The sequence below is a fragment of the Mus caroli genome, unplaced genomic scaffold, assembly GCF_978045245.1.
Source record: "Mus caroli unplaced genomic scaffold, Mus_caroli_1 scaffold_6, whole genome shotgun sequence".
In the NCBI taxonomy this organism is placed as follows: Eukaryota; Metazoa; Chordata; class Mammalia; order Rodentia; family Muridae; genus Mus; species Mus caroli.
This window is the reverse complement of record NW_028227261.1, coordinates 16,795,559-16,822,540: the sequence shown is the minus strand read 5'-3', so window position 1 is coordinate 16,822,540 and position 26,982 is coordinate 16,795,559. Positions and strand designations below refer to the sequence as shown.

At 52.7% G+C, this 26,982-nt stretch overlaps 1 protein-coding gene and 1 non-coding gene across 2 annotated transcripts in view; both read left to right on the top strand.

The window, feature by feature from the left end:
- Positions 1 to 3,270: 3,270 nt before the first annotated feature.
- The window catches only part of Padi2 (peptidyl arginine deiminase 2), a 41,511-nt gene continuing 17,799 nt past the window's right edge, over positions 3,271 to 26,982 (top strand). Inside the window, exons 1-6 of the mRNA XM_085838754.1 lie at positions 3,271 to 3,442; positions 13,909 to 14,092; positions 15,686 to 15,758; positions 20,986 to 21,047; positions 22,795 to 22,912; positions 23,706 to 23,831. Of these exons, the coding sequence (XP_085694880.1) occupies positions 3,327 to 3,442; positions 13,909 to 14,092; positions 15,686 to 15,758; positions 20,986 to 21,047; positions 22,795 to 22,912; positions 23,706 to 23,831 (679 nt within the window). The 5' untranslated portion in view covers positions 3,271 to 3,326. The remainder of the gene's footprint in view (positions 3,443 to 13,908; positions 14,093 to 15,685; positions 15,759 to 20,985; positions 21,048 to 22,794; positions 22,913 to 23,705; positions 23,832 to 26,982) is intronic.
- LOC115030921 (U6 spliceosomal RNA) lies at positions 15,069 to 15,174 on the top strand. Its single transcript, XR_003836521.1, has one exon. It is a non-coding gene; the product is annotated as a U6 spliceosomal RNA (small nuclear RNA).

Here is a 26,982-nt window from a genome sequence, read left to right as displayed (position 1 = left end):
AAGGCAGAGACAGGCTGTCCCTTACACTGTGGACACCATTTCGAGTGTCTATGAAAATAGCCCAGTGAGAGACCCCTTTGGAGAAACCTTCAGGTCAGCATCTACCTGCAGAGGACGTTAACCAGGAGCCAGCGGGGCTGGGCTGGGTGCCAGGCCACAATGGGCTGAGCAGTTTGCCTCCATCACTTCTGTCACCAGCAATCACACAGGCTGGGTGCTGCAGGGATTATCTTCAAACAGAGAGGGCCCCAGATAGTGAGCACCAGAGTCAGATATGACCCCAAGTCCACCAAACCCTCAATATGGGAAAATGTCAGAGCCCGTCCTGGCACAGCATTGGCGCTTCGTGTCATGGCCGTTGCCTCTGGCAGGTCCTGTAAGATGAGACTCAGACCATGGCAAAGTGCTGGCTTTCCCCAGATGAGTGGGGTGGGTGGCCTTGCTCGCCCTCTGGTCTTGCTAAAATGTTGAGTTCCAGGTTCCTGGAAAGGCTGGGGCCACAGAGAAGGTTCAGCTCAGCAGCTAAGAGCACTGGCTGCTCTTCCAGAGGACCAGCACCCGCACAGTGTCTCACAGCTATCTATAACTCCAGTTCCCGGGGATCCGATGCCCTCTTCTTGCCTCCTAGGACATCATGTATGCACATAGTACACAGACATACGTGCAGTCAAAAATACTCATACATACACCATGTGAAATTAATAACTTAAGGTAGAAGATGATAGAGGAAGGCTCCTGACGTTGACCTCTGAACTCCACACATGCACAGGTGAGCATACCCACATACAGATGTGCACACATCTGTAAAATGAAAAGAGGAGGGTCTACTGAAGAAAAAAAAAAAAAGATGCTCACATTGATCTTCGCTGCTAGGTCCTGGAGGGTCATGCTTTTTAAAAACTTTTCCCCAGTCACCAAGCATTAAAAAAAAATTCTTGCCTGTATGATACCCTTGGTGAACTGCCCACATCAAGGCAGGCTCAATGATGTCTTAAGTCACCTCCGGTCAGGCTCCCCGCAACAGAGCAGAGCACCTGGCAGAGGAGGCCCCTCCCCCAAGGCTCAGGCTCTCTGGTCCCACGTTTGACAGGAGTTGTATTGGAGGAGTGGCCCGGGACTGTCAGTGCTGGGAACTGGCCAGATCTGAGCCTGGCCTTTGTTGGCATCCTCCTAAAGGCACTGAGAGATGCCATGTGGATTTTCTAGGCTCTGGGGAAGCAGCTGGAGTGACCGTAATGTGTGAGACCTCCGGCCCTCAATCCACCAACAGCTGTGACCACTTCAGCTATGTTAAACCCTCCGGCTCTGAAAGCCCCTATCCCGACAAGTCAGGCACTGGGCCCAATGGAGTGAGCCAGAACCAGGTCAGAAGCCTGAGTGTGGGTGCCGAGAGAGGGGCAGGTTACATAAGGGGAGGGACTTTGTATCCTAAATCTTGGACCATACTCTGCCAGCATTTTCTGAATATTGTCTCATTTAATATCAGTTTGTATCTTCCATTATGCTGAGAGATTACCTATAAGCTTTCTAGAGGCAGGCAAGCCACCCTTACCCTGTGTCCCCACCCAGGTTCCTGCACTGCTACTGTCAGGAGCTATGCACCCCTAGGTTAGTTCTGACAGAGTTCCTGGAAAGATAAAATAATTTAATTCTAACGCTTTGGGAAGTATCATTTGGGGGCAGTGTGGGGCACAGAAACCACATAACTAATGAGTGCACCACACACCGCCGTCTTTTCTGCCCAGCTGGGTAACCACAGCCTTTGCCTGATCGCACCACCCTGGCTCTGCTGGGACTCACTTGCTTTACAGGAGACATGCGCTTACTTGGAAGGAGTGAGTGCCATACAGGACCGTTCTGCCCCTGTTGGAGGTGGGAACTCTTGCTTGCCTGCAGAGGGGTCCTCAGACCCGAGCCCACCTCTGCAGGGCAGGGGTTCCCAGTCTGGTGCCTCTTGGAGTCTTTCCCACAAGCTGCCTCCTGATTGGAGAACGTTCTCCCAGGGACCAATCAGAAGTTAGCAGCTTCTCCCAGGATCTGAACCCCAAGCCTTTCAGGAGACAGTGACCCCTCTGGCTGGGATTCTGGCTCTCTGCTTCTCCACCCACATTCCTCCTAGATCCCTGATACCCAGGAACAGCTGGGGTCTTTACCATCTCCTAATTTGGGCATCTGGAGGAGAAGGATGGAGTCGAGGGCCGCTGGGCGTGCCTGGGGATACCTATGAGCAATGGTGTTTAGTTCAGTATGCCCTTTGCTAGGGCTCCCTTCAGTCCCCCTCCCTCTCCAACATTCATCCCTCCACCCGCCCTTCAGTTTCCATTCCCTTAACGAAAAAGCCACTTCCTCAAACTGCATAGCACCAGGGTTGAGTTCATAGAGAAAGAGCCTAAGGATGGAGTTCAGAGTGGTTCAGACCCCACCCCTGCCACTAGATGTCACGGTGCACCTTGGCCTTCCAGGACCATACATTGACCTCTACCTTGGCAGGTCTTTTGGTGTCACAGGCTGGAGCCCTAATCCTCTGCCCTCAGTCCATTGTCCTTCAACCAGGCACATCCTCCCAGCCACCCGGAGCCACCCAAATCTCCATCCATAAACACCACACAGATCAGTCCTCTCCTCTCCAGCCCTCTCACGCCCCATCCGGGGTCTTCACTACTGGCTCCTGCTCAGTATGCTCATCGTTGTCTGGGGCAGCCAGAATGCACTACCAGATAGCCCCATTCCAGGCTCATGCTGTCGCTCTCATGCCTGGGCTTAGCATTCTGGTCCCTGCCAGGGCCACAGTTCCCCCCACTCCACCCCACTCCCTATTTCTCATGGCAATATGGATCTAATATGGGGGTGTCCAGCTTCCTGAAGGTGTTCAGGAGACTCCTCTCCACCCCCTGGTGTTGCCAAGATCTTTAATTTAAGAAGCCTCAGGGTTTCCTCTGAGAAGCATTCTCCGGCCCCAGATTGGCTTTGGTTGCCACCTGTTCACTTCTGCCCTGTCCCTTCGGCTACTCCTGCTCGCATTTTCTGCCCCTCCGAGCTGGAGGTGACGGGGAGCGTCCAGAAAGGGGAATTTATTGAATAAGAGAATGAACAAGCCAAATACGGAAAGCAGGAATTGACAACTTGCGGGCAGAGGCGCTTGGAGGGCGGGGCCAGGCTTGACGGACGGGCTTGCAGATCCAATCCAAGAGGAGTCCGGCGGGCAGCCCCGCCCGCGCCACACCTCCCGGCTGCAGTTTAAGGCCGCCGGCTGCTCGGCAGCGAGCGCAGGCGCAGCAGCGGAGGGCTTACCTGCAGCAGGTGCTCATTCCTGGGAGCAGCGCGGAATGCAGCCGCCTCTGCGGGAAAATATGCTGCGGGAACGGACCGTGCGGCTGCAGTACGGGAGCCGCGTGGAGGCGGTGTACGTGCTGGGCACGCAGCTCTGGACCGATGTCTACAGGTGAGCCGAGAGAGCGAGTTACCCTCTCACCTACCCTTCACAAATCTTGAGACCCTGGACCTGGCTCCAGTATCCCGGTTGCCCCTCAATTCGAGATCCTCAGAAATCCAGAGAGGGCCCAGGCCAGAATCCACTTCCATGCAATCCTGAGGCCCCTCTATGACACACAGTTACAGCCCCTGTCACAGCCTCCTCTCTGAGACTGCTCCCTAAACCTAGCCTTCTCATGCCTGGTCTTTCCAGCCCCTCTCTTGGGTAACTTCAACACACATGGGCTCTCTGCAACACACCCCTTTTACTCCCCCATTCCTTCTTGGCTGACCTTTCACCCCAGCCCAGCCTCCTCCACCAGTGGACTGCCTACCCCTGCAAGCAGAAACAGCCTGGGATGTGCTGGGGACTGACTTGTCCAAAGGGGAGCTGCCCACGTGGAATCTGGCCTGGTACTTATCCGATTTCACCCTCCGGGGGTTGCTGGTGGTTGCCTGTCCCGAGGCACTGGCTGTGAGCTGTGTCCCCAAATACCTTTCCTGACTTCACCCTGAGATCAGAGAGGGGTCACTTTCCACCCGCTATGGCCCTGGGAGCCAGGGCCCGTTTCTTCCCCATTTTCTCTGCCCACATGCTCGCTCGATGGGGGTCAGGGTACCTGAGACAGAAGGGTGAAGGAATCGCGCAGAGTGTGTCCCACAACCCCAGGGAAACGGATAGGGTATAGTTAGTGTGGGACCTCGGAAAGGTGCTATGGGGAAGGAGTAGTCTGAGCAGCCTGAGAGGCCACACTGAAGCCACCATCTGCTCCGAGCACTCTCAGTGTTCTGCCTTGCAAGGGTGGAAGGGCTTCATGCTGGAGGGAGGGGGCATGCCAGATTCTGAGGTGAGACCCTGTGCCTGTACATCCTCTATGGGCCATGTTCCCAGACCATTCTGACACTAAAGCGCCTGACTCTCCCGAGCCTCCCAAAGCCCACCTAAGCACCTCCCCCCCATGCTCTTCTGCCTGCTCTCCAGCTCCTTCCCAGCTGCTCGGCCATTTCTACAGGAGGCCCCGGCCCTCGCTGGTCTCAGCAAGCCTAAGACAGGGCCCCTCTCTGCTCCTTTAGCCCTTAAGCCTCAGCCCTAGCCTCCACTTCACCTGGGCCTGGACTTCAGTGGGCCTTCATATAGACCCCAAAGCAGGATTGTAACACAGGGGTGGGGTGTGGTCTAGGCGCCAGTGACCTGGGAGGGTGCCCATCTCTCCCCACTCCCAGCTCTGAACTGGGCATTGCCAAGGGGTAAGCCAGGATCCTGGGCCCTAAGCCACAGTTGTCACCGTGCCTGTCAGCTTGCCTGCCGGGGCACCGTGGGGACTGTCTGAAAGACTGGCATGCTGCCTCTGCTGGGGGCTAAGGAACAAAGGGGGTCTGTGCCTAAGTCCTTGTCCTTGCCCCACCTAAGCAGAGAGAGGCCCAACACAGTGGAGGGCAAGGGGGCAGGTGTCCACTAGCCTCAGCCAGGACTCACATTTCACAGAGAGAGTTCCCCAACACCAAGAGTCAGCACAGCCTAGACCATAACCTGCCCAGAGAAAGCTGTACGCAGACCATGGTTGTCGTTGCAAATGTTGTAACCTTTAAAAAATAAGTTAACCAGACACGGCGGTACACACCTGCAATCCCTACACACCAGAAGCTGTGGTTCGAGGACTACAAGCCGAAGGTTCATTTATACTACATAGTGAGTTCCAGCTCAGCTGGGGCCACACAGCATGACCCTGTCTCAGTATACCCCCAACACATGCATGCGTACCTCAAAAATGAGAAAAAAACGGCCCGTAATCCCAGCACTGGAATGGGAGGCAGAGGCAGGAGGATCGCTGTATGTTCAAGACTAGTCTGGTCTACATAGTGAGTTCCAGGACATCCAAGGCTACACAGAGAGACCTTGTCTCCCACTCCACCTCTAAGAAATACTCATAAAAATTATTTCTTGTAATTAGTACTGGAAGCTGGGTGTGTGGTGCATGCCTTGAACCCAGCACCTGAGAGACAGAGGTGGGGATGGAGCCCTGTGAGTTTGAGGCCACAGCAACCTCCCGGCCAGACAGGGCTACCTAGTAAGACCCTGCCTGTCTCAGAACAACCGAAAGAAAAGAAAAGTTGGAGCTGGAGAAATGACTTAGAGGGTAAATGTGTCGTTGTTAGCATGAGGATCTCAGTTTGATCCTCAGGTTCCCATGTAAAAAGCTAGGTGTGGCTGTGTGCTCCTGTGCTCTGTGGGGAGCAGAAATAGAAGGTCACTGGGGGCTTATCAGCTCAGTTCCAGGGTCAGTGAGAGCCCCTGGCAGATAGTATCAGCATAGGACACCCAGCATCTTCCCCTGGCATCCATGTCTACTTATCACACCCACCTGCAACACATGCACACACATAAAACACACACACACACGTTAGAGAGATGGAATTACTTTAATGCTCATGCAATAGTTTGTTGAGCCCAATGTATCCAAAGTGCTGTCGTTGGAATACGTGGTCATGGAAGATAGTTCATGAGAAAGCTGGTGTTCTTCGCCTGTGACGCTTTGTGATCCTTAAAGTTCATCTGGAGTGATGGTGAGCTACTGGTTGCTCTGCAAGGGTCCCACGGTCACCTATGCTGATTGACGGCCACTGTCCCGGACAGCACATGTCTGGACCAGAGACTCAGTATCTCTCTGGGTAATCCTTTGCTGAGGGCACTGTTCTGTACGGTGCAATGTAATGAGTGGTATTCCTGCCTCAGCTTACCCACTGTGAGTCGCAGCCTCACTCCTACACGATATGATAGCCAAAAATGCCTCCAGACAATATCAGATGTCCCAGGGAAAGAAAGTCATGTGTCAAGGGACCTCCTTCATCAGGACATGTCCAGTATCTGCAGGGACAAGCCTCTTCTCAGGTGGAAAGGACCAGAAGGGGTATTAACACTAGGAAGAGATGCACTGCCCCTCTTGGTTCTGGGTGTGACCTGGAATATGCTCTTTGAGCATCCTGGTCTGCAAACCAAGAAAAAGAGGCTCAGAAAGAGGATTACATTTGCCCGGTGACAACCAGGACACAGGTGTGACTCATGTACCTCAGAGCTCATGCTTCCCCCTCCACTCCACCCTGTGTGACCCCTGGCCATCCTCCACCCTGGATGGGAGTCCCCTGCCCCCTGAAACATTGCCACCCCACCATGCCCCACTTCTCAATGAGTCCTCCCTAGCTGAGACACAGGTTCTGGCTCAGGACTCCAAGAGATGCTGTCACCCCAGGGCCTCTGAGTAGATGCTACAGAGTAAGACCTGTATGTAGTGCATCCAGTTATGTAGGAAGGAGGGTGGGGACCCCTCATTCTTTCATCACATCACAAAGGGGAATGAGCAAGCCCACTCCACCGTCAAAGGCTGAGGGTGAAGGTGAGCCTCTTCCTTCCAGATCTTTTGGTCTTTTTGATCTTTTTGCCTGGCAGCCGGACACCAGTCCCCACCATTATCTCCTGTGGAGTGAGCGGTCTCTGAGGAACTTAGAAGTTGTTGGCACAGTAGAAAGAGACAATTTATTATTTATTTTGCTCTGTTTTTGGCTTTTAAAGATCTTATTATTATTGGGCTGGAGAGATGGCTCAGTGGGTGAGACCGGAGTCCAGATGTCGGTACCCACAGAAACACCGGTGCAGAGAAAGGAGGTTTGCAGGGGCTAACTGCCTAGCAGCCTAGCTCCAAGTCGGTGAGACTCCGACTCAACGAAATGAGGCAGGACTCATGCCTTTGATTCCAGCACTTGGATGGCAGAGGCAGGTGGATCTCTGTGAGCTCCAGGTTAGCCTGATTTACATAGTGAATTCCGATACAGCCAGGGCTGCACAGTGAATTGTCTAAAAAAAAAAAAAAAAAAAAAAAAAAAAAAAAAAAAAAAAAGGAGAGAGGGAGAGAGAGAGAAAGAGAGAGAATAAGGTGTGGAGAGTGATAGAAAAGTACACTCTATGTCATCTGGCCTCTGTGAGTCTGTACAGATAAACCCACATGTGTACACACGCGCACACACACACACACACACACACACACACACGAGAGAGAGAGAGAGAGAGAGAGAGAGAGAGAGAGAGCACTTGCCATTATTTATTTAAAATAGCTCCCTAACATTTATTGAACACCAGGCAGCCTTCCGAATATTTACATGTCATTTAATATGCATGTATAATTTGCATATGTCCCGACCCCATACCGTCACTGGGGATGGGGGTTGGAGGGGGGAAGGAGCTGTTATCCCTTTCATCCTTAAGGGACATAAAGTCAGACCACGCGGCTGAGGAGTGGTGGAGGAGCAGAGCCCAGGCTGCTCTCCCAACCTGCCTTCTTGAGGCTCCCAGTTTGTTTGTTTGGGGGGCGTGGCTCCTCCCTGCTCTGCCCCTTACAGAATCACCGGCCATGGGGCAAGCATGTGAGTGCAGCCATTGATAGTTGCTGAGTGCCTAGCATGAGACTGAGCTTGCCATCTTCAACCTCAATAGGCAGGCCCTGTTGGATGGGTCCACAGGAGGTCAAGGGTATGTGGCAGAGCTTGGCAGAGCACCAACACTTGCTGCCGAGAGAGTGACGCCAGGCCAGGTCCCGTGGCCCCATAAATTAGAACAACACCCAGAGCCCTGGGCCTGGGACAGGAGGCGCTGCCAGGAGCTACTTAGGATTCAGGTTTCAGGCTGGTGCCCAGGAGTGGGAGGGCTGAGGAAGGACCTGGCTAGGCTCACAGTCGCTTCACTTAGTGGGGCCCCTGAGGCTCTTCCTTGCTGAGCGGAGGTCTCCGAGAGTTAGGAAGACAAAGTAGTCCCAGGAGTGCACGTTCCCCAAACACCAAGGTTTAGAAGTGACTGGCTCCTCTCCTGCCCACACATAGCCATGCTGGACCCTGAGCCCAAGAGTCCAGGACAGGAAGCCACTGTTGATGGTCCTCGTTGGGCCCCAGACTCTTATCTACAAATAAGCGGGGTATCAGGGGAATCTTGAGATCCCCATGAGCCTCTTGATCAAGCCCCACTTGATCTTCTCTGGGTCCTTGCTTGGAGGACCATGGTGAGGACTCCAACCTATGGGCTCTCCCAGGCTCACACAGTTCATTCACGCCCTGCTGTGAGGGTCCCGAGACCTCTCTGAAGCAAGGGTGGATTCTGCAGGAACCTCGGTGTGCTTGTCTGTGAAATGAGATGGGTCAGGCAGGCTTTGTGGATTGAGAGCCTGTGGCTTGCAGTGGTAAATTCTCCGTAAGTTGTTGTTGTGGGTCAGATTGGGTATATTACAGTATACATATTACATCATGATAAACCAGTTACTGCCCTCAAAGTGTTCATGAGACCCATGGGAAAGATGAACACCTGTTAGCATTTGGGGCGCTGGCTAAGGGAAAGAGTAAGGTGGTCTGGCTGATGGGATCGGGGAAGACTTCCTGGAAGAGGTGGCAGCTATGCTGGGTCTTGTAAGATGGGCCAGGGCTCCTCACACAACAGATGATAATTCCCATGGGAGCAAACCCACCTGACAGGAAAGTGGACCCCATGGAGACAGTAAACGGGTCATTTCAGTGGCTGGGGCCAAAGATCAAGAAATGGGCCCTTTGGGTGCTTTGCTCAGGGACTAGATGTTGTCCTGTGGGTAGGAGGGAGTTCTGGAAGGCTTCTAAGAATGGGAGTCACCAGAGATCGGACTGTTTCTTCCTGTGGACAGCACCAGCACCCTGTGATGGGTTCCTGGTAGACCAGGTAGAGAATGAGGCAGGCTATACATACATGCTAAGGTTTGCTTCCATCGACCCTGCCCCGGCCAGTGCCAGCCCTCAGGACTCTGGCCACCACAATAGTGAGGATCGGGCATGAGGCCTGGGCTGAGATCTCCCTCCCTCACCTCACCTCTGTTGCTGAGGGTGCTTACTGGGCTGGCACCCACAACTCCCCCTTCCAACTCCTCCAAAGTCTCGGGGGCAGGATGTCACACCCCGGCTGCCAGGAGCTGGGGTCACTCCAAGGATGAACCCCGGCTGGTGTTAATGAGGGCCAAGCCAAATGGACAAACTGAGAGCCAGAGGCCAGCAAAGAACAGGCGCATCACACCCTCCAGAGTGCAGCTCTGTGGGCCTCCTCAGCCCTGCCAGGCTACGCCTCAGACCTTCTCCCACTGTCTGAGACAAGATCAGACAGGCTGGATGACTCCCAGAAGCCACACAGCATTTGAGAAGCTGGACACAAGTCTGCCTAGGCATTTCTCTCTTTCCATGGCCACTGTCCAGCCCCAAGCCAGCGCCGACTCTCATGGCAGCCACAATCCCAAACTCACTTACTAGCCAGCCCCCCAAACTCCCATTATTTTTCTTCTAAAATCCCACCTTGCTTGCAAGCCCTTAGTGACTTCCCTCCCTCAGGAGAAAGGCTAACTGTGCCATGTCTAGGACTTCTCTCCCCAGTCACGACCACCCCCTCCTCCTGTATGCATGTGTGCAAGCTCACTTGTGTGTGCGCACGTGTGCACTCACCTTCTGCCCACTTCTCCATGTGGGCCTCCTGGTCCCACAGCATCAGGGCAGCTTGGAGCTCGGAAGAAATCTTCTTGAGACAGAAGGGTACTTACCGCTGTGTAACTGATGCTGGGATTCCAGGCCCATGGGCTTAACTAATTCTGAATAAAGTTTAGACTCTTAGCTCAAATATTACATCCTCAGAGAACCTGTCTGAGAACCTCCCCAACATCATGCACCCCATATTTTCAGAACCCAAGACCTTCACATGTTCTGCAAGCACACTACCTACTGAGCTACATCCCCAGCCTGGACATTCATGTCTCTATTGCAGTCATCACAATTGGTCACATAATCTACAAAAGTCTTTCTCTGTAACTGGAATATAAGCTCCATGGGCTGAGACATGTGTTAACTTTTTAGCCAGTTTTTCCTCAGCACCAAGAACTCTGCCTGGTACATAGTAAATGCTCAAGAGATGTGTGTTGAGTGAATTTAAAGACCATGTGACCAAACCCTCCTCCTCTAGCCCCATCTCCATCAAATGGTTTTACTGACTGTGTGCCTGGACCAGGCCGGAGCTGAAACAATATGAGGGAAAAGACACAGCCTGCAGTGGAACACGGGCACAAATCCCCTCATGGAGAGGCAGGCATTGGGCAGGCAGAGATTTGGGGGAACAGGGACTACAGTACACAGTGAGTGGCTGGAAGTGCTTGTTTGCAAGCACAAAAGCTGGGTGCAGCAGCATAGGTCTGTAACTGCAGCACTGGGAGACAGAGACAAGCAGGTTCCAGGGGCTCACCCATCTAGCCAAAAACGGTTCGCTAGAGCTTCAGTGAGAGACCCTATCTCAAAAACTAAGGCAGAAATCAATACAGGAACCAGCATCAACCTTTGGTCTGCATATTCACGCGTGTGCGCGCACACACACACACACACACTCGGAGTTAATAGATGTATAAAATGCTCTGATACCAGCTTGGAACGCTAATCAGGAAGTGTCCATTTACTGTGTCTCCTGGTGCTGGGACACAGTGCAGACATGGGTCTCAGGGCGAGCCTTCCATCCCAAGCATGCTCTCTGTGAGACTCTCTCCAGTAAGCCAGGAGGTCAAAGCCACCCCACCCCATTCCTTTCCCTCCCTCCATACTGTCCCACAGGCTCTAGGGACCCCAAGCCATCTGGAGCCCCACGCTCTCGGGTTTCTGCAGGGGATTCTAATAGGATCTTCCCCAGGGAGGAGGCGGCCAACAGGATCCACATGGGACAATGGCGCCTTTGTGGCCTCTGCCAGGGCTCCAAGAATAGCTGTTTGCTTAGCCTCAAGCAAGGCTGGTGAGGGGTGTGGGACGCCTGGGGCCCAGGAGCTCTGATGTGGCTCTGGTGTTAACCCACAAGATGTTCCTCAGGTTTCTTACTGGATCAGAGGGATGGAGGCAGGCACAGGGATGAATGCGGTCCTGGGGGAGTTTGCTTTTGGTGTGGTTTGCAAAGCATCGTTATCTCAGAAAACCCCACTATGGAAACTTGATGTAAAAGCCAGATGAAGTGGTCTTATTTTAAGGAGGGTAGCGCTTAGCACTCTCCGTTTGATTTCAGCCAAAATAAGGAGAATGGCTTGCTGGCCTTGCCAGGCTGTGGTGGCTCATGACTTTAGTCCCAGCACTTGGGAGGCAGAGCCAGGAAGCCTAGTCAGTCTACAGAGTGAGTTTCTGGACAGCTGGGGCTAAGAAAAACCCTGTCTTGAAAACAAAACAAACAGAATGCATTGCTTGGCAGACTCTGCAGACTCCCAGCCACCGCCTTGGCCCACCCCAGGGCTAAGAGAATGACAAAACCACACTGCGGAAGATGACATCAGTGTTTCTCAAACGGTGGCCCCAGGAGTTTCTAGAATGTTCTTAGGACCCAGCAGTCTAAGCATCTAAGCTTTCAGGGAGGCTGCTGCTCCTGCTGCTACATTTGAGAGTCACAGGCTTGAGCCTCTGGCTCAGCCTAGCCCCCTGCTTCATCATGAATCTCACCTGGCCCTGACAGCCAAGTCCTGTTATGACAACGCAAGCTTGTGGCCCCAGCGCTCCCGGCAGAGGCAGGTTAAAGGCCAGCCTGGTCTACATAGTGAATTTCAGGACAGGCAAAGCTACATATGAAGACCCTGTATCCAAAAGAAAAATAGAGGTGGTGGTGGTGGTGGTGGTGATGATGATGATGATGAAGAGGAGGAGGAGGAGGAAGAGGAGGAAGAAGAGAAAACAAAGAAGAAAAAGAAGAGGAAGAGGAGGAGGAGGAGGAGAAAGAAAGAGAGGATGCTTGAAAATTGAAACAGTGTGCAACATTTCTGAGACTCTTGGACCTCGGATTGCTGCCCCCGCCCCCAGCAGCAGCTATGCCTTTGAAACATACTCAGGCCTGTACTGCAGTCATTTCAAATCCCACAAGAATCCTTCCAGAGCCCCCAGACCCACTGTGGTCCTTAGGAACCCTCAAACCTGGTTTACCCAAACTGCCAGTCCTGGCACCTCCACCCCCTGGCTGCCCTGGCACCTGCTACCTGTGCCCCTTTATTTTCTCTCTCACTTCTTAAAAGGCCACCATTTATAGTTAATTAGAGCCCCTGATGCCCCCATGCAACCTTCGCCATCTCCTAAAAGTCTCCAGACGCCACCCTGTTGAGTTAGAATGTCAGGGTATAAATTGTCCTACATAGACTTCCGTATCTAGCAGCCAGAGCAGCCAATGCCCTCCCTACCCTGAGTCTTGCTGAGTTCTCACAATCCCCAAACCATTTCTCCTTCAGCAGGAAGTCATGCACGAGTCCCAAGACATGGTCTTCAGTAGTCAGGAATTCCAGACCTGGGGATCTTTGAGACAAAGCCTGGTTCCAGGGCCCCTCCCCAGTGGCACCAGGCAGGAGATGGGGTTCCAGGCCCAGCTCTACCTTTGGAGCAAAACCATCCTGTCTAGGTTTGTCGCTCACCCTACAGAGTCCCCTGCTCCCAAAGCTGGCCGCCCATCTGCCAAAGCATCAAGATCCCAGTAAGAATTCAAGGCCTGAAGTGGGGATGTGGGTCAGTTGGTAAAGCCCTTGCCTAGCATGGTCAAGGCTCTGGGTTCAGTCCCTAACATAGCATAAGCCAGGTCTATAATCCAGTCTGTGAAGGTGGATACAGGAGAATTAGAAGTTTATGGTCATCTTTTCCTACATGGCAAATTCAAGGCCAGTCTGAGCTACAAGAGACCATGTCTCAGTAATGAATGAATGAATGAATGAATGAATGAATGAATGAGAGAATGAGTAAATGAATGGATGAATTAATGAATGGATGGATGGATGGATGGATGGATGGATGGATGGATGGATGAATGAATCAGAGTCTAAGTCAAGTGTGGTGCTTCATGCCTAAAAATTCTAGCACTTGGGAGGCTAACGTTGGAGGATAGTAACTTTGGGGTCAGTCTGAGTGGCATAAAAATATCCTGTCTAGCCGGGCAGTGGTGGCACACACCTTTAATCCCAGCACTCAGGAGGCAGAGGCAGGCGTATTTCTGAGTTCGAGCCCAGCCTGGTCTACAGAGTGAGTTCCAGGACAGCCAGGGCTACACAGAGAAACCCTGTCTCAAAAAACAAAACAAAACAAAACAAAACAAAACAAAACAAATTCCTGTCTAACAAGAAAAAAATGTTCCGGTCTTAAGGCTAAAGGCATGGTTGAGTATCTTGTGTGGGTTCCATCTGTAACACAGCAGAGAGAGACAGAGAGACAGAGACAGACAGAAACAGACAGACAGACAGGGTTGGACTCCAACTAAGCAAGTGCAAGATTAGCCTTTCACAATCTCCTGTCACCAGCTGGTCATGGCAGCCTTGGAGGCCTACCCCTCTGGAACTCTCTTGCTGACACCCTTGTCCCACCTAGCCCAGGCTCCGTCTGACCCTATGTCTGTTCTTCCTACAGTGCAGCACCTGCTGGGGCCAAAACCTTCAGCCTGAAGCACTCGGAGGGTGTGAAGGTGGAGGTCGTACGTGATGGAGAGGCAGAGGAGGTGGTCACCAACGGCAAGCAGCGCTGGGCCCTGTCACCCAGCAGCACACTGCGGCTCAGTATGGCCCAGGCCAGCACAGAGGCCAGCAGCGACAAGGTACCATGGCCGGGAAGACAGTGTCCAAGACTGAGGAGGCCCAAAGCCATGCTGAAATACCCTGAGCCACAGAAACAGTGGGAGCCATATAGTGCTTTTGGCCTTTAGCAGCTACAGAGGCAGAGTGCGGGGAGGGTGGGGGGCATGGGAAGCTGGGTGGCCAGGCATGAAGCCACACACCCGTAACCCAAGCACTTAAGAGGCAGAGGCAGGAGGATCAAAAGTTCAAGGCCTGCTTTGGCCAGCATGGGGCATATGAGATCCTGTCTCAAAAACTGAAAACTAGGAGCCAGAGAGATGGCTCAGTGGTTAAGAGCACTGGCTGCTCTTCCAGAGGACCCTGGTTCAAGTCCCAGCATCCACATGGTGGCTCACAACCATCTGTAACTCCAATTCCAGGGGATGCCCTGTTCTGGGCTTCAAAGGTAGACATACATGCAGGCAAAACCCCATACACATAAAAGAATTTTTTAAATGAAAACTAGTGCTGGCAACATAGCTCATAGTTTTGTGTCTAGCCCTGAGGTCAATTCCTAGGACAGAAAGAAGGAAGGAGAAGCCGGGCGTGGTGGCACACGCCTTTAATCCCAGCACTCAGGAGGCAGAGGCAGGCAGATTTCTGAGTTTCAAGGCCAGCCTGGTCTACAAAGTGAGTTCCAGGACAGCCATGGCTATACAGAGAAACCCTGTCTCGAAAAACCAAAAAAAAAAAAAAAAGAAGAAGAAGAAGAAGAAGAAGAAGAAGAAGAAGAAGAAGAAGAAGAAGAAGAAGAAGAAGAAGAAGAAGAAGGAAGGAAGGAAGGAGAAAGAAACAGGGGACAGGGGCCTGGGGAGGAAGAAAGACTCAGAGAGCTGAGGGAAACATAAGCTGAGGCAGGAGGATTGCTGCAAGCTTGAGACCAGCCTCTTGAGTACCAGACTAACCCGAGCTATACGGTGAGAGTGTTCAGGATACACTCATGCAAAGAGAGACCAGGTGCTTGCTTCGGCAGCACATATACTAAAATTAGAACAATACAGAGAAGATTAACATGGCCCCAGCGCAAAGAGAGACCAGGACTTAAGAGGCAGAGACAGGAGCATCGCTGTGTTGAAGTTAGCCTGGGATAAATAGCAGATTAGAGATGATATGCATAGCACCACAGACCTCACCATTGATAAAGTGCGGTGCTGAGCAATCGGGGTGGGATGGTTTGCCCAGATAATGAAACAAGACCAGATGGTCCCCACTCCGGGCTCTAGAGAATATTACTCTAGGCCATTTGCAGCTTTGGCACCTGGTGCCACGCAAAGAAACAAATCCCTGGGGCTTGGCTGATGCTGCACACACAGCATCGTGCTCCCAGGAAGGCATGGGGGTGTGTGTGCCAGGGAACAGGTCAGGTGGGGGAGAGGAGCCCCCTCTTTGGTTTGATTATCTGGGAGAAGCATTTAACAGTCCAGGAGTGCTTCCTGGAGGAGGGGGCCCTGCGTCCAGAGAGGACTGATGCGCTGGGAGGTAGGGGGTTACTCCTGGTCTTTTGTTTCATTTTTTTCATTGTAACCTGTGTCCTCTGCCCTTCTCTCCTGTCCCTATGTGTGCATCTCACCAAGGTCACTGTCAACTACTATGAAGAGGAGGGCAGCGCCCCCATTGACCAGGCTGGGCTCTTCCTCACGGCCATTGGTGAGTTGGTGCTGGGGGCCGGGGGTGTCTTCACTTTGGGGGACCTAGAAAAGAACTCAGGGCAGGTTTCAGGGTGGCAGACTGGCTCCTAGAGCCACTTCCAAGTAATGCAAGCTTCAGAGCATATCGTGTGAATCCTGAGACTCCAGGGACGGGGGGCAGGGGGGGCAGGGGGCTCCTGTGGAGATGTGTCATGGGGTTCCCTTCACAGGCTCTGTGGGCTGCAGAGAGAAAGAGAAAAGCCCAGAGCCTCTGTCCAGCCCTGTACACACACACACACACACACACACACACACACACACACTACAGCCTAGAGTCTCCAGGCACTGCCACTGTCCCTGACAATCCTCACCACCATCCCAGCCCCAGCCCTGGGCACAGAGACACAGCCTATGGTCCTTAACTCATCTGGTCCAGGCTCTTCATTTGATCCACAAAGCATGATGTGGCCCAGAGAGGTTAGGAAACTCATTCACAGGCACACAGCAACAGTATGGCAGGTCGAGTTCCAAACTGGAAAGAAACCCCTCAGTTCTTCCCCTGCAGGGCCCTGCTGTGGGTGTCAGGGACACCGTGGGCTGAGCAGAATCCAGGGCTGTGACCCTTCTGTCCCTGCTGCACATAAGATTTTATCTTTATTGATGCCTTCAAGCTAGAAGGAGTCCAGACGCTCATTCGGCCATCCAGCTGTAGTTAAACATTGACAGTGACGGGAACCACCATCCAGACACTGTCCCCTGACTCACTGCTATAGAGGTGGGGTGCTCTGAGAAGAAGGAAATGGAAGAGGAGGCAGATAAACACAGACCGTTTATTGAGCACCCACTGTTTACCACGCTCCAGACCTTGCTGTCTACCCATCAAGACATCAATCGATCCTTTCAGCTGTTGTAAGGAGAATCACTAGAACCATACCCATTAAGCAGATGGAAAAACAGGCTCAGAAAAGGCAAAACAAAGTTGCCTGGGTTACACCTAGAAATGGTTGATAGGGCACCAAATCGAGCCAGTTATCTCATTTTCTAAGAGTTGTGAAACTTCCTCTAAAAAACGGTACGTCTCTGTGAGACCTCCCTTCTCTTCTCTTGTGGCCCTTCGGAGGTTGGAGGACCCTCAGTGGTAGTGTTCTCCCTAATGTCCTGAGTGCTGTCACAGTGTTCTTCCCTCTGTGCTGAGGGCTTTTTAGCCCAGGAGTGAGGGGGCCTTGGGATGATGGGGAGATGGGGGTGTGTGTGTGAGAGAGTTGTAGCCTGACTCCCCTGTGTGCTGTGATCGCTGGCATGTGACTGAACAGCCTTGCAAACACACAGCCCCCACCTGTCTCAGATGACTGCCCCCAGGAAACCCAATCCCACAGAGCCAGGGATACCTGAGGACAAAGCCAGTGGGGGGACGGGGCAGTGGCCAGAGACCTGTCAGAGGTGACCCTGGCTGGCACACTCTCAGGAAGTGCACCAAGGAGACACAGACAGAGAGATAGTCAGAGGAGGAGGTAACCAGGCTTGTCCTCCACCTGAGACCTGAGGCTGAGCTCTAGGCTCAGGGGGAGCTCAGGTGTGGCCTTGGTGACACTCGACTGCCAGAGGCAAAGAAGCCGAGCCAAAGCCATCCACCATCGGGGAGTGTCCTTGTTTTCGCTTCTCAGTGGCTACTTAACTGCCATAAGTCCTGGTTGTCTTGGTTCATGGGACAGTAAAACGTGTCCCGTGGCTCTCCCAAACACAATAAGGAGAATGGAAGCTTATCTCTATGAGAGGGAAAAATCAACATTAGTAAAAGTTTGTCTTCAGCTAGCACCACCATTTTGACAATAACAAGCAGGCGGGGGGGGGGTGTTGAGATGGCTCAGCAGATAAATCCTGACGGCCTGAGTAATATATATATATCATGCACATACACACATACACACATATCATGAAGTACACTAGTAATCCCAGAACATGGGTGATAGATACAGGAGGATCAGGATTTTAAGGCCAGCCTTGGCTACATAGCAAATTCAAGGCCAGCCCGGGCTACATCTGCCCCATCTCAAAAGATATATATAAATGAATAGTGTTTGCTGGAGAGCTGGCTCAGCGGTTAAGAGCACTGGCTGCTCTTCCAGCAGACCAGGGATCAATTCAAGCACCCAGGTGGCAGCCCGGATCTGTCTGTAATTCAGCCCAAAGTGATCTGACACCCTCATACAGATATACATGCGGGCGAAACACCAATGCACATAAAATAAAAATAAATAAATCCTATTTTAAAGCAGAAAGGAAATCAGAGCTGGAGACCCAGCCTGCCATCCCCGCTGCTTAGAAACTGAGGCAGGAGACTGACTGCCAGTGCCTTTCTGGGCTAAGAAGAGAGTTCAAGGCCCACCTAGATGGCTTAAGTAAACACTGTCTCAAAAAGTAATGAAAACGGAGGCGTGTACTGAGATACAGCTAGGTTGTGGAGGCTCCCCAGGCAGGCATCCTCTCAGAATGGAAGGCAGATGTTTACATTGTAACAACCAGACTGATTGAAATCAGCTCAAATCATGTCTGTTTTCTGTTCCACTAGCTGGAACCAGTGACCCGTGTGTGGGCTATGTCCCACCTGACCTGACCTTCTCCTCCCTCTGGCTCCTCCAGGCTGAGGGATTAGAGGCAGGGACACCCTGAACATCCCTAGACACTAGGCCTGGCCCCACAGAAGCAGGACTGAGTGCACCTCACTAGGACCGTCTAAGTTCACATTGACAGCAAGAACCGGGGCCTCAGCACAGACAGAAATTAGCCGGGACTTAGCCTCCTCTGTCCACCTCATGGTGATCTCTCACCAACTCCGTCATCCCCAGCCTCAGTGTCACCGCCTGGAAAAGGGGGTTTTTGTAGAGCATTCTAGCATGGTGCCTCCAGGGATTCAGGGGAGTGGGGTGTGTACAGGGCCTGTTTCAAGGCCCAGCAGGTGCTGAGCGGAGACCCTCCTCTCTCCTCTCCCTTCTTACTCCCTGCCTGGAGAGACATCGTCCTGAAATATGGGAACAAACCAAGGAGCCCCTGGCCAAATCTCTGGGTCTGATCCCCCTGTGTGACCCTGACAAGCAGACCACCCACTCTGGGCTCTACTCTTCCCCTTCCCCCGACCCCCCACCCCCGCAATAGACTTTATTGAGGAAAGTTGGGGGAAGGGGAGAAGGGTGGGAGGGAACAGTCACTCTTCCTGCTGAGGTCCCGGGCGGACACAGACTGGCGCCTCGGTGCCTTTCTCCCCTTTGTGCCTTGGGTAAATGCTCCACAGACCAGAGCTTCCTCCAGGCCCAGGGCAGGAACATTCAGCATCCACACCAGGATGCCCTTCTTCTCCCAGACCCCAGAGTGCTTCTTCACACTGCATCCATCCCAAACCTCTAGGACAAGTCAGAAGACCAGGCCAGCACAGCCACTGTCCCCAGGGCTGGCAGCTGGCCTAAATGCAGCCACGACTCCTGTGGCTAGGTTCCAGTGGCCTCAAACTCAATCCTGGTGACATTTCCCATGAATCTACCCCACACCCCCGGCACCAGGCGCCACCTGACACCTTGGGGCTATTCTGGGTAGCTGAGGCAGAACCCAGAGCCTCTGGGAAATGTCTGGAGCCCACAAGCTGTGAAGCAGGTGTGTTCCCCTCTGTGGGGAGGGCAGAGCCCAGAAGGGCTGTTCTGGCCTCTCCTTGTTGGCCTATAGACAACACCCCATTAGAGCTTGGGAGAAGGTCCACGGGACCACTGGTGGCTGGGAAGGCTAGAAGGCAGTGAAGATGTAAGTTGACCATGGGGACAGTGATGGGTCCAAGAGAACTGGGAAGTACTGTGGGAAATGAAGAGGAGGTGGCTGAGAAACTGTGCACACAGAGTTCATTATGGGAAGGAAGCTGGCAGGTCCTTCGGAGAGTAATGAATCAGGGCACAGGCTGGGTGGTGGTGGTGGTGCACGCCTTCCATCCCAGTACACAGGAGGCAGAGGCAGGTGGATCTCTGTGAGCTTGAGGACAGCCTGGTCTACAGAGTGAGTTCCAAGGCAGAAGAGGCTACACAGAGAAACCCTGTCTCAAAAAGAGGGAGGGAGAGAGAGAGAGAGAAGAAGAAGAAGGAGGAGGAGGAGGAGGAGGAGGAGAAGAAGAAGAAGAAGAAGAAGAAGAAGAAGAAGAAGAAGAAGAAGAAGAAGAAGGAGGAGGAGGAGGAGGAGGAGGAGGAGGAGGAGGAGGAGGAGGAGGAGGAGGAGGAGGAGGAGGAAGAAAGAAGGAGAAGGAGGAGAAGGAGGAGGAGAAGAAGAAGAAGAAGAAGAAGAAGAAGAAGAAGAAGAAGAAGAAGAAGAAGAAGGAAGAAAGAAGGAGGAGGAGGAGGAGAGGAAGAGAAGAGAAGAGAAGAGAAGAGAAGAGAAGAGAAGAGAAGAGAAGAGAAGAGAAGAGAAGAGAAGAGAAGAGAAGAGAAGAGAAGAGAAGAGAAGAACCTGTTATGTGGCTTAGTGAGGCCAGGGCACTGCAGGGCTCACAACCATTGGTAACTCCGGATCTCAGGGATCCAGTGGCCTTTGCAGTTGGTACAACTGCTATAACCAAAACCCCATGCTACAGATGAGGAAATAAGGGCCAAGAGAGGTTGTGGAACCTGTCCAAAGTCACACATCTCATGACTGGAGAACCAGAGTTCCAACCTAAGGCCATCTCATGTTGAACCTTCTATCTACCGCACAGGCTCTACAAAGCTTTTCTGTGAGTGGATGCCTAGAGTGTCTTCCCCAAGAGAAAGGGGTCAACAGGGACCCTGCCCTGGATCAACTATCGGCACCTGGCAACACAAGTTCCTTTAGATGGACAGGGGCTGGAGACATGATTTCTCAACGAAAATAAAATGAGGAGAGACAGAAAGGCAGAGATGGAAACACAGACAGGCCTTGTATGCACTGATGCTCCTGAGACAGACCAGAGGAGGGAATTGGAAATTGAGCCCCTGGTTTGCCTGCCACCTGTGACCTTGGGCATGTGATCTGGGTCTCCCACGCCTCTACTATGAAGATCAGCCTCTTGTCCCTGCCAGGGTTTGCAGCGACACAAAGCTATTTGTGTCTGCTGAGGGTCCCTGGGAGATGATGACCTCAACCAGGCCCTCTCTTCCAGCAACCAAGTGAATGGGGGAGTTGCCCCCACCACTTCCCACTGGGCTCCTCCACCTGCGCCACAACTGGCTGGCTTGCTCACGATTGTCTCTTGTCTGCAGAGATCTCGCTGGATGTGGACGCAGATCGGGATGGAGAGGTGGAGAAGAACAATCCTAAGAAGGTTGGTTAGCTGCCTTGAGGGTGGACACTATCCCGACCCTGACATGGTGGGGGGCGGGGTGGAGGGCGGGACTGGGTGGGGAACAGGGGATGGACTTCCAGAGCACCACAGGGACTGCATGGGGCATTCAGCCAGAGCTGTCCACCAGAGAGGTCAGCTACCACTGCACATATGGGGCAGGAGGCTGAGGCTGAAAGCGGGCAGCAGAAACAGCACAGTAGCAGCGATGGGCCTCAGGCAGGCCAGGCTCCCTGTGGGAACTGTTTCCCTAGCATGGGCCACAGTGCTGATGGAAGAATTGATGTTCCTGAGACAGAGGCTGCCCAGGAAAGCCATTTGTTTCCCCCTGTGCCTCTTTTAAAATTAAAGTCATTGTCGAGGGTGGTGTTAGCACACAACTTTAATCCCAGCACTCAGTGGGCAGAAGAAGAGGCGGGCCTGGTCTAAGTAGCGAACTCTAGGCCAGCTGAGTCTATCTAGTGAGACCCTGTCTCAAGAAAACAGATAAATATATATTAAAATTAAAACCGGAAGAGGTGGCTCTTATCTGTCAGTGCTCAGGAGGCAGAGACAAGAGGATTGGATGTTCACGGCCAACCTAAGCAAACCCTGTCTTTAACAGGGGGCACTTTATAGAGAAATCTCTTAAAAACAGATTGTAGGTCTTGATCATCATGGCCAAACTGCTCCGGAGGCTGGGGATGTAGCTCAGTTGACAGAGTACCTGTCTTCAATGCAGGAAACCCCGAGTCTGTTCCCTGGCATTGACCTGGGGCTAAGCAATCAACACAAAGGCGTCCAGTCCCTTAACGAGAATGTTCATACCTGGACCAGTGAAGTTTTCAACAGTGTCTTTGCCCACCTTGTGAACACCCTTTCTAGTAGCTAGAAGTGGTTGTTCATGCCAGGAATCCCAGATCTCAGGAGGTAGAGGAAGGAAGATCAGGAGTTCAAGGCCCTCCTCTGCTACATGGTGAGTTAGAGGCCAACTGTGTGAGACCCTGTCTCAAAACAAGAACAAAGTTATCTCTTGGATTATAGGACCAGGTCAGTCCCAGAGAATAACAAAAACCTAGAGAGATCAAAGTTAAGGAAGAGTCCTTCTCCTGGGCACTTGTCCTGGAGATCGGAAAGGCACCTTCAAGGAGGGCCAAGTGGAGCTGATGGAGAAAGAGGGACCATTGTGGCAAAGGCCTGGGAGTCTCTGGGATGCGGACGGGCATCCATGTGGGTAGAGCAGAGTGGGTGGAAGAACCCAGATGGGTCTCCGCAGCCTTGTATCTCACCAGCCTCACTGAAGATCTGAGAATCCAGGCTTTATCTGAGCTAACAGTGAGGGCTTCACACAGGGAAACGGCATGATCCGGCTGGAGGCTGCTCTGGGCACTGTGGCTGCAGGAGAGAAAGCAGAGCAAGGTGCCGGCCCCCTCGGGAGCACTCAGAGCGTGTCTGGAATCAGTCACCTCAAGCCTGTCTTAGAATGTCACTTCCTGCCACCATCTCTGCCAGGCACGGTCATCTCACACCAGAGCTGAGGCCCACACACCCCATTCAGCCTTCCTGTCTCTCTGTGCTCTTGAATGTGGGTCCTTTCTGGGTACTGGATTTGGTAATGGAGCCTTCCAGGTCCCAGCCGCTGTCCTGGAGGGTAGGAAGTCCTCCTTACTGTGTCTGTCCCTCAGTATCCCACAGAGGCTGCATGAGGACGGAACCAGGGGTGGCATTGACCATGTCACTGCTGTTGCAGGCATCCTGGACCTGGGGTCCTGAGGGCCAAGGGGCCATCCTGCTGGTGAATTGTGACCGAGACACACCCTGGTTGCCCAAGGAGGACTGTAGTGACGAAAAGGTCTACAGCAAGCAAGGTGCCAGTGGGGCCACACTGGGGGACTGTGGGAGCTGTTCTTTCCTGGGCAGAACAGAGGGTGAGGCAGGAGTATACTTGGGCCTACAGGAGATAATGCGTAAAATAAATGACTGCAAATGCCATTCAGCTACACCTCGACAGGCATGGGTAGAGACCAGCAAGATGGCGCAGAGGGTAAAGGAATTTGGCAACAAGCCAGATGATTTGAGTTCAATTCCCGAGACACACATGATAAAGAGAAAGAACAGATGCCCACAAGCTGTTCTCTCTCTCTCTCTCTCTCTCTCTCTCTCTCTCTCTCTCTCTCTCTCTTTTTTTCACACACACACACACACATACACACACACACATACACATAAACACACATACACACACATACACACACACACATACACATAAACACACATACACACACACACACATACACACACACACACATACACATAAACACACATACACACACACACACATACACACACACACACATACACACACACACATACATACACACACACACACATACATACACACACACACACACACACACAAACAGATGACAAATAGATAAGTCAGGCAAATCTGAGTTCCAGGCCAATGTATAAGAAAAAAAAAAAAGACTAGAAAAAAACCCTGAAATTCCCAAAGGGTTGACCAGTTCTCCCTGGTGCTAGAGAAAGTACCTTTCCCTTAGGCTTCTGGTAGTTACATGCATGAAGGAGGGGCCTTGAAAAAGCCATGGTGAGCCCAGCTCCCATAACATCCTCTTCCTAGTCTCCCTTATCTACCCACAGACCTCCAGGACATGTCTCAGATGATCCTGCGCACCAAAGGCCCTGACCGCCTGCCCGCCGGGTATGAAATAGTCCTCTACATCTCCATGTCGGACTCGGACAAAGTGGGCGTCTTCTACGTGGAGAGTGAGTGATCCAATTTTTGCATTTGCAGCCACTGCCCTTCTCTCTGGGTACATGTTCCCCAGGGCCATGGAGCCCACAGAGTGACTCACAGATATGTATCTCGCTCTTCCCCCTGAGAAGATTCAATGGCCTGTGTCTACATACTTCTCTCCAGTGGCCAGGGGTGGAAGTCAGGGTCCTGTAGCCTTCATGATATCTGAGGCCAGATAAGCACCTCCTTCAAATAGCGCCAGGCGTTTCTGACTTTCAGAAGTCCCTAGAGGTGCCATAGCTGTCCCCGTTTTCCTCCTGGTGGTGACAGGGTGTCCTGGGTGCCACCATGCCCTCTACCTTGAAGCTATTCATCTAATCTGCTTATCCCGTTGAGCCACCCGGTGCCCATGCACTGTCCCCTCACCCCCACTGCACTGGAGGAGTCACCCGAGTGAGGAAAACCTACCAGAAGAAGTGACACAGATCAGGTCCCTGAGAATGTCAGCAGAGTCTGCACTGGCTAAGGTGGTCCAGAGAGGCCTCTCTGGGGAGTGACATTTGAGATGAGACTCAAAGGGAATAATGAGAAGGAGCTGGTGAGGGGCTGAGGAGGAGCGAGCTTAACAGGGGCATAGCATACAGCAAGCTGGAAAAGGGGGACAGTTTCAGAGCTTTGGAGGAAGAGCAAGACCAGGCTAGTGGACTGAGCTGGGAGAGTCGAGGTCAGCCAGCCAGCCAAGCGGGGAGGGCCAGAGCAAAGACAGGGTTTGCAGTTTGCTCTTTGTGCAGTGGAGTCCCCTCAGAGATATTGTTTTCATTTGTTGAGACCGGGTCTTGTGGCCTCTAACTCCCTATGTAGGGAAGGGAGGATGGCCTTCTTCACCCTCTGACCCTTCTGCCACCCCTCCCGAGTCTGGGATTATAGTCACACGCCATCATCCTGCCCCATAATGTGGTGCTAAGGATCACACCCAGGGCCTTGTTCATGCTAGGCGAGCAGTCTACAGCCAGACCACATCCCCAGCCCCTAGGGTTTGGGGCAGAACTGTTGAAGTCTACCCATGGGAGGAGTTCCCCTCTGTAAAGCGCCCTTTGCAGTTTGCCAAGCACTGTGGACTCTGCTGTCTGGAGCCCAGAACCTTGAGCTTTACCCTGGGACCCCTTCTGAACAGACCTTCTGGAAACACAGGGCCCTCACCTCAAGGAGTGACTTAGCTGGGACACTGACGGACAGAAGTCCACCCTGGGCTCTGATCGCTGCTTGGAATGTCCCTAGTCAGGCTGGCTCCGCTGCCCCAGGGAGCTGAGACGCTAGTGTTTACATGGTCCAGGCCAGAGTTGCCATGCAGCAGAGGGGGACCAGGGGGACCCAGTCTGGGCTTTGCCTCAGCCTTGGCATTGACCTGTGGCTAATAGTGACATCCCTGCATTCTCCAGATGGTTCTTCGCTTTGCTAACTGGAGAACTCTCGGGGCTGGCTCCGCTCGCTCGCACCTCTCCCCTTCACTTGCCATTTGAGATGGGTCCTGAGCTGGCAAGAAAGGGTCCCCCGCTGTGAGCACATGGAGAATGTCCCCTGGATGTTTTAGCTGGGCCACCATCTCACAGGGAGGGTGGTTGCTGGGTTGCCCCGCCCCCGCCCCACCCCAACCCCCACCCCCACCCCGACCCCGGCCCCGCCCCCACCCCCCATAGTCAGTTTCTAGATGTGGACTCCAGGTGTCTTAGTTGCTGCTCCTGTGATAAAATACTCTGGCAAAAACAATTTAGAAGAAAAAACGGTTTATGCCATCTCAAGGTTTCAGGTTACAGTCCATCACAGCAGGAAAGGCACAGCGTCAGCTCAGCTCTCGCCTCTCTTCGTTCTGTCCAGGGTCCAGCCCATCAAATGGTACCACCCACATTAACACACCTAGGTTACCCCAATTAAGAAAATTGTTCACAGGCCAACCTAATCTAGATGGTTCCTCGGGGGACTTTCCTTCCCAAGTGAGACTACATTGTATCAAATAGACAGTCAACCAAGGGAATACTCTTGAGTCACCGTGGACAATGGATTTTAATATCTTTTCTTCCATGGAAGCATATGGGGGATTTTGTCCAATTCTGACTACCCTGTATGTCATCTGTCACACATGTGTTACTTCAGTGTCACAACCTGTGTCCCAGGAGAGACAGTCCAGTTCCCCACAAGGTCAGGAGCTGGGCTCTGGGATACCCGAGGGCCTTCTCTGTAGTGTGTCATGGGCTGCATGGGGCCCCACTCTCATGCTCTGAGAAACAACTGGCCTATGAGAAGCTCTCTGTAAAACCATAGCTATCAAGCAATAGCTGGAATTATACAAACTGGTGATTATTAGGACAGAAATTGCCAGTGGTCCTTGGAGGACCTAGAGACTTTATCCTCTAATCTCGGGTCTCCCCAGAAGTTGGGGACTTACCTTCTCCCACAAGGACATAGTAATTAACTTGTCCCCATTTGTCCAGGACCTCCCTGCGTTTTAGCACTGGATGCCTGTCGTGCCATCTATCGCAAGCAAGTTGAGACGGACGGTCATACTAAACCTTGTCACTGAAAGGTTGTGGCAAGTCAGACCACGTGCTGGCCAGCCAGGGCAGATGACCAAAGCTCAGGAGAGGACAGGGGGTGGCTGGCAGGTCCAGTGCAAGGCTGAGGCCACTCAATAGGAGTGCATTGTTGGTGCCTGCAAGGACAGGCAGCCACGTCGGGGGTGGCAGGCTCTGCACCAATTTGGGGACTCTGACCATCGATGGAGCCTCTTTAAAACAAGGGCTGTGTTGTTCCGGCCTGAGATTCAATCTGCCTGGTGTTGGCACAAACTGCCAGAAAGCAGCCCCAAATAGAAGATGCATTGTGAGTCACAGGGCATAGTCTACATAGGGAGGAGAAAGCCACCAGCTGCCAGCCACTAGGCAGAACAAATCCTTCCACCAGACCCACCTCCCTCGGCTATGGCTCCTCTTGTCCCAGGCCCTATGAGAGCCTAGGGAGAAACTTGATAACTTCAGCTTCTGCAAGATCAGGGTGGCTTCCATGTTTGACATCTCTCCCCTGAACACAGCTGAAGTGCAGCCTGGGTCATGGCGGATGTTGCGGGTAGGAAGGAGTCACCATAATACACATCCGACTGGATCTGAGCAGAGACGGGACCCTAGG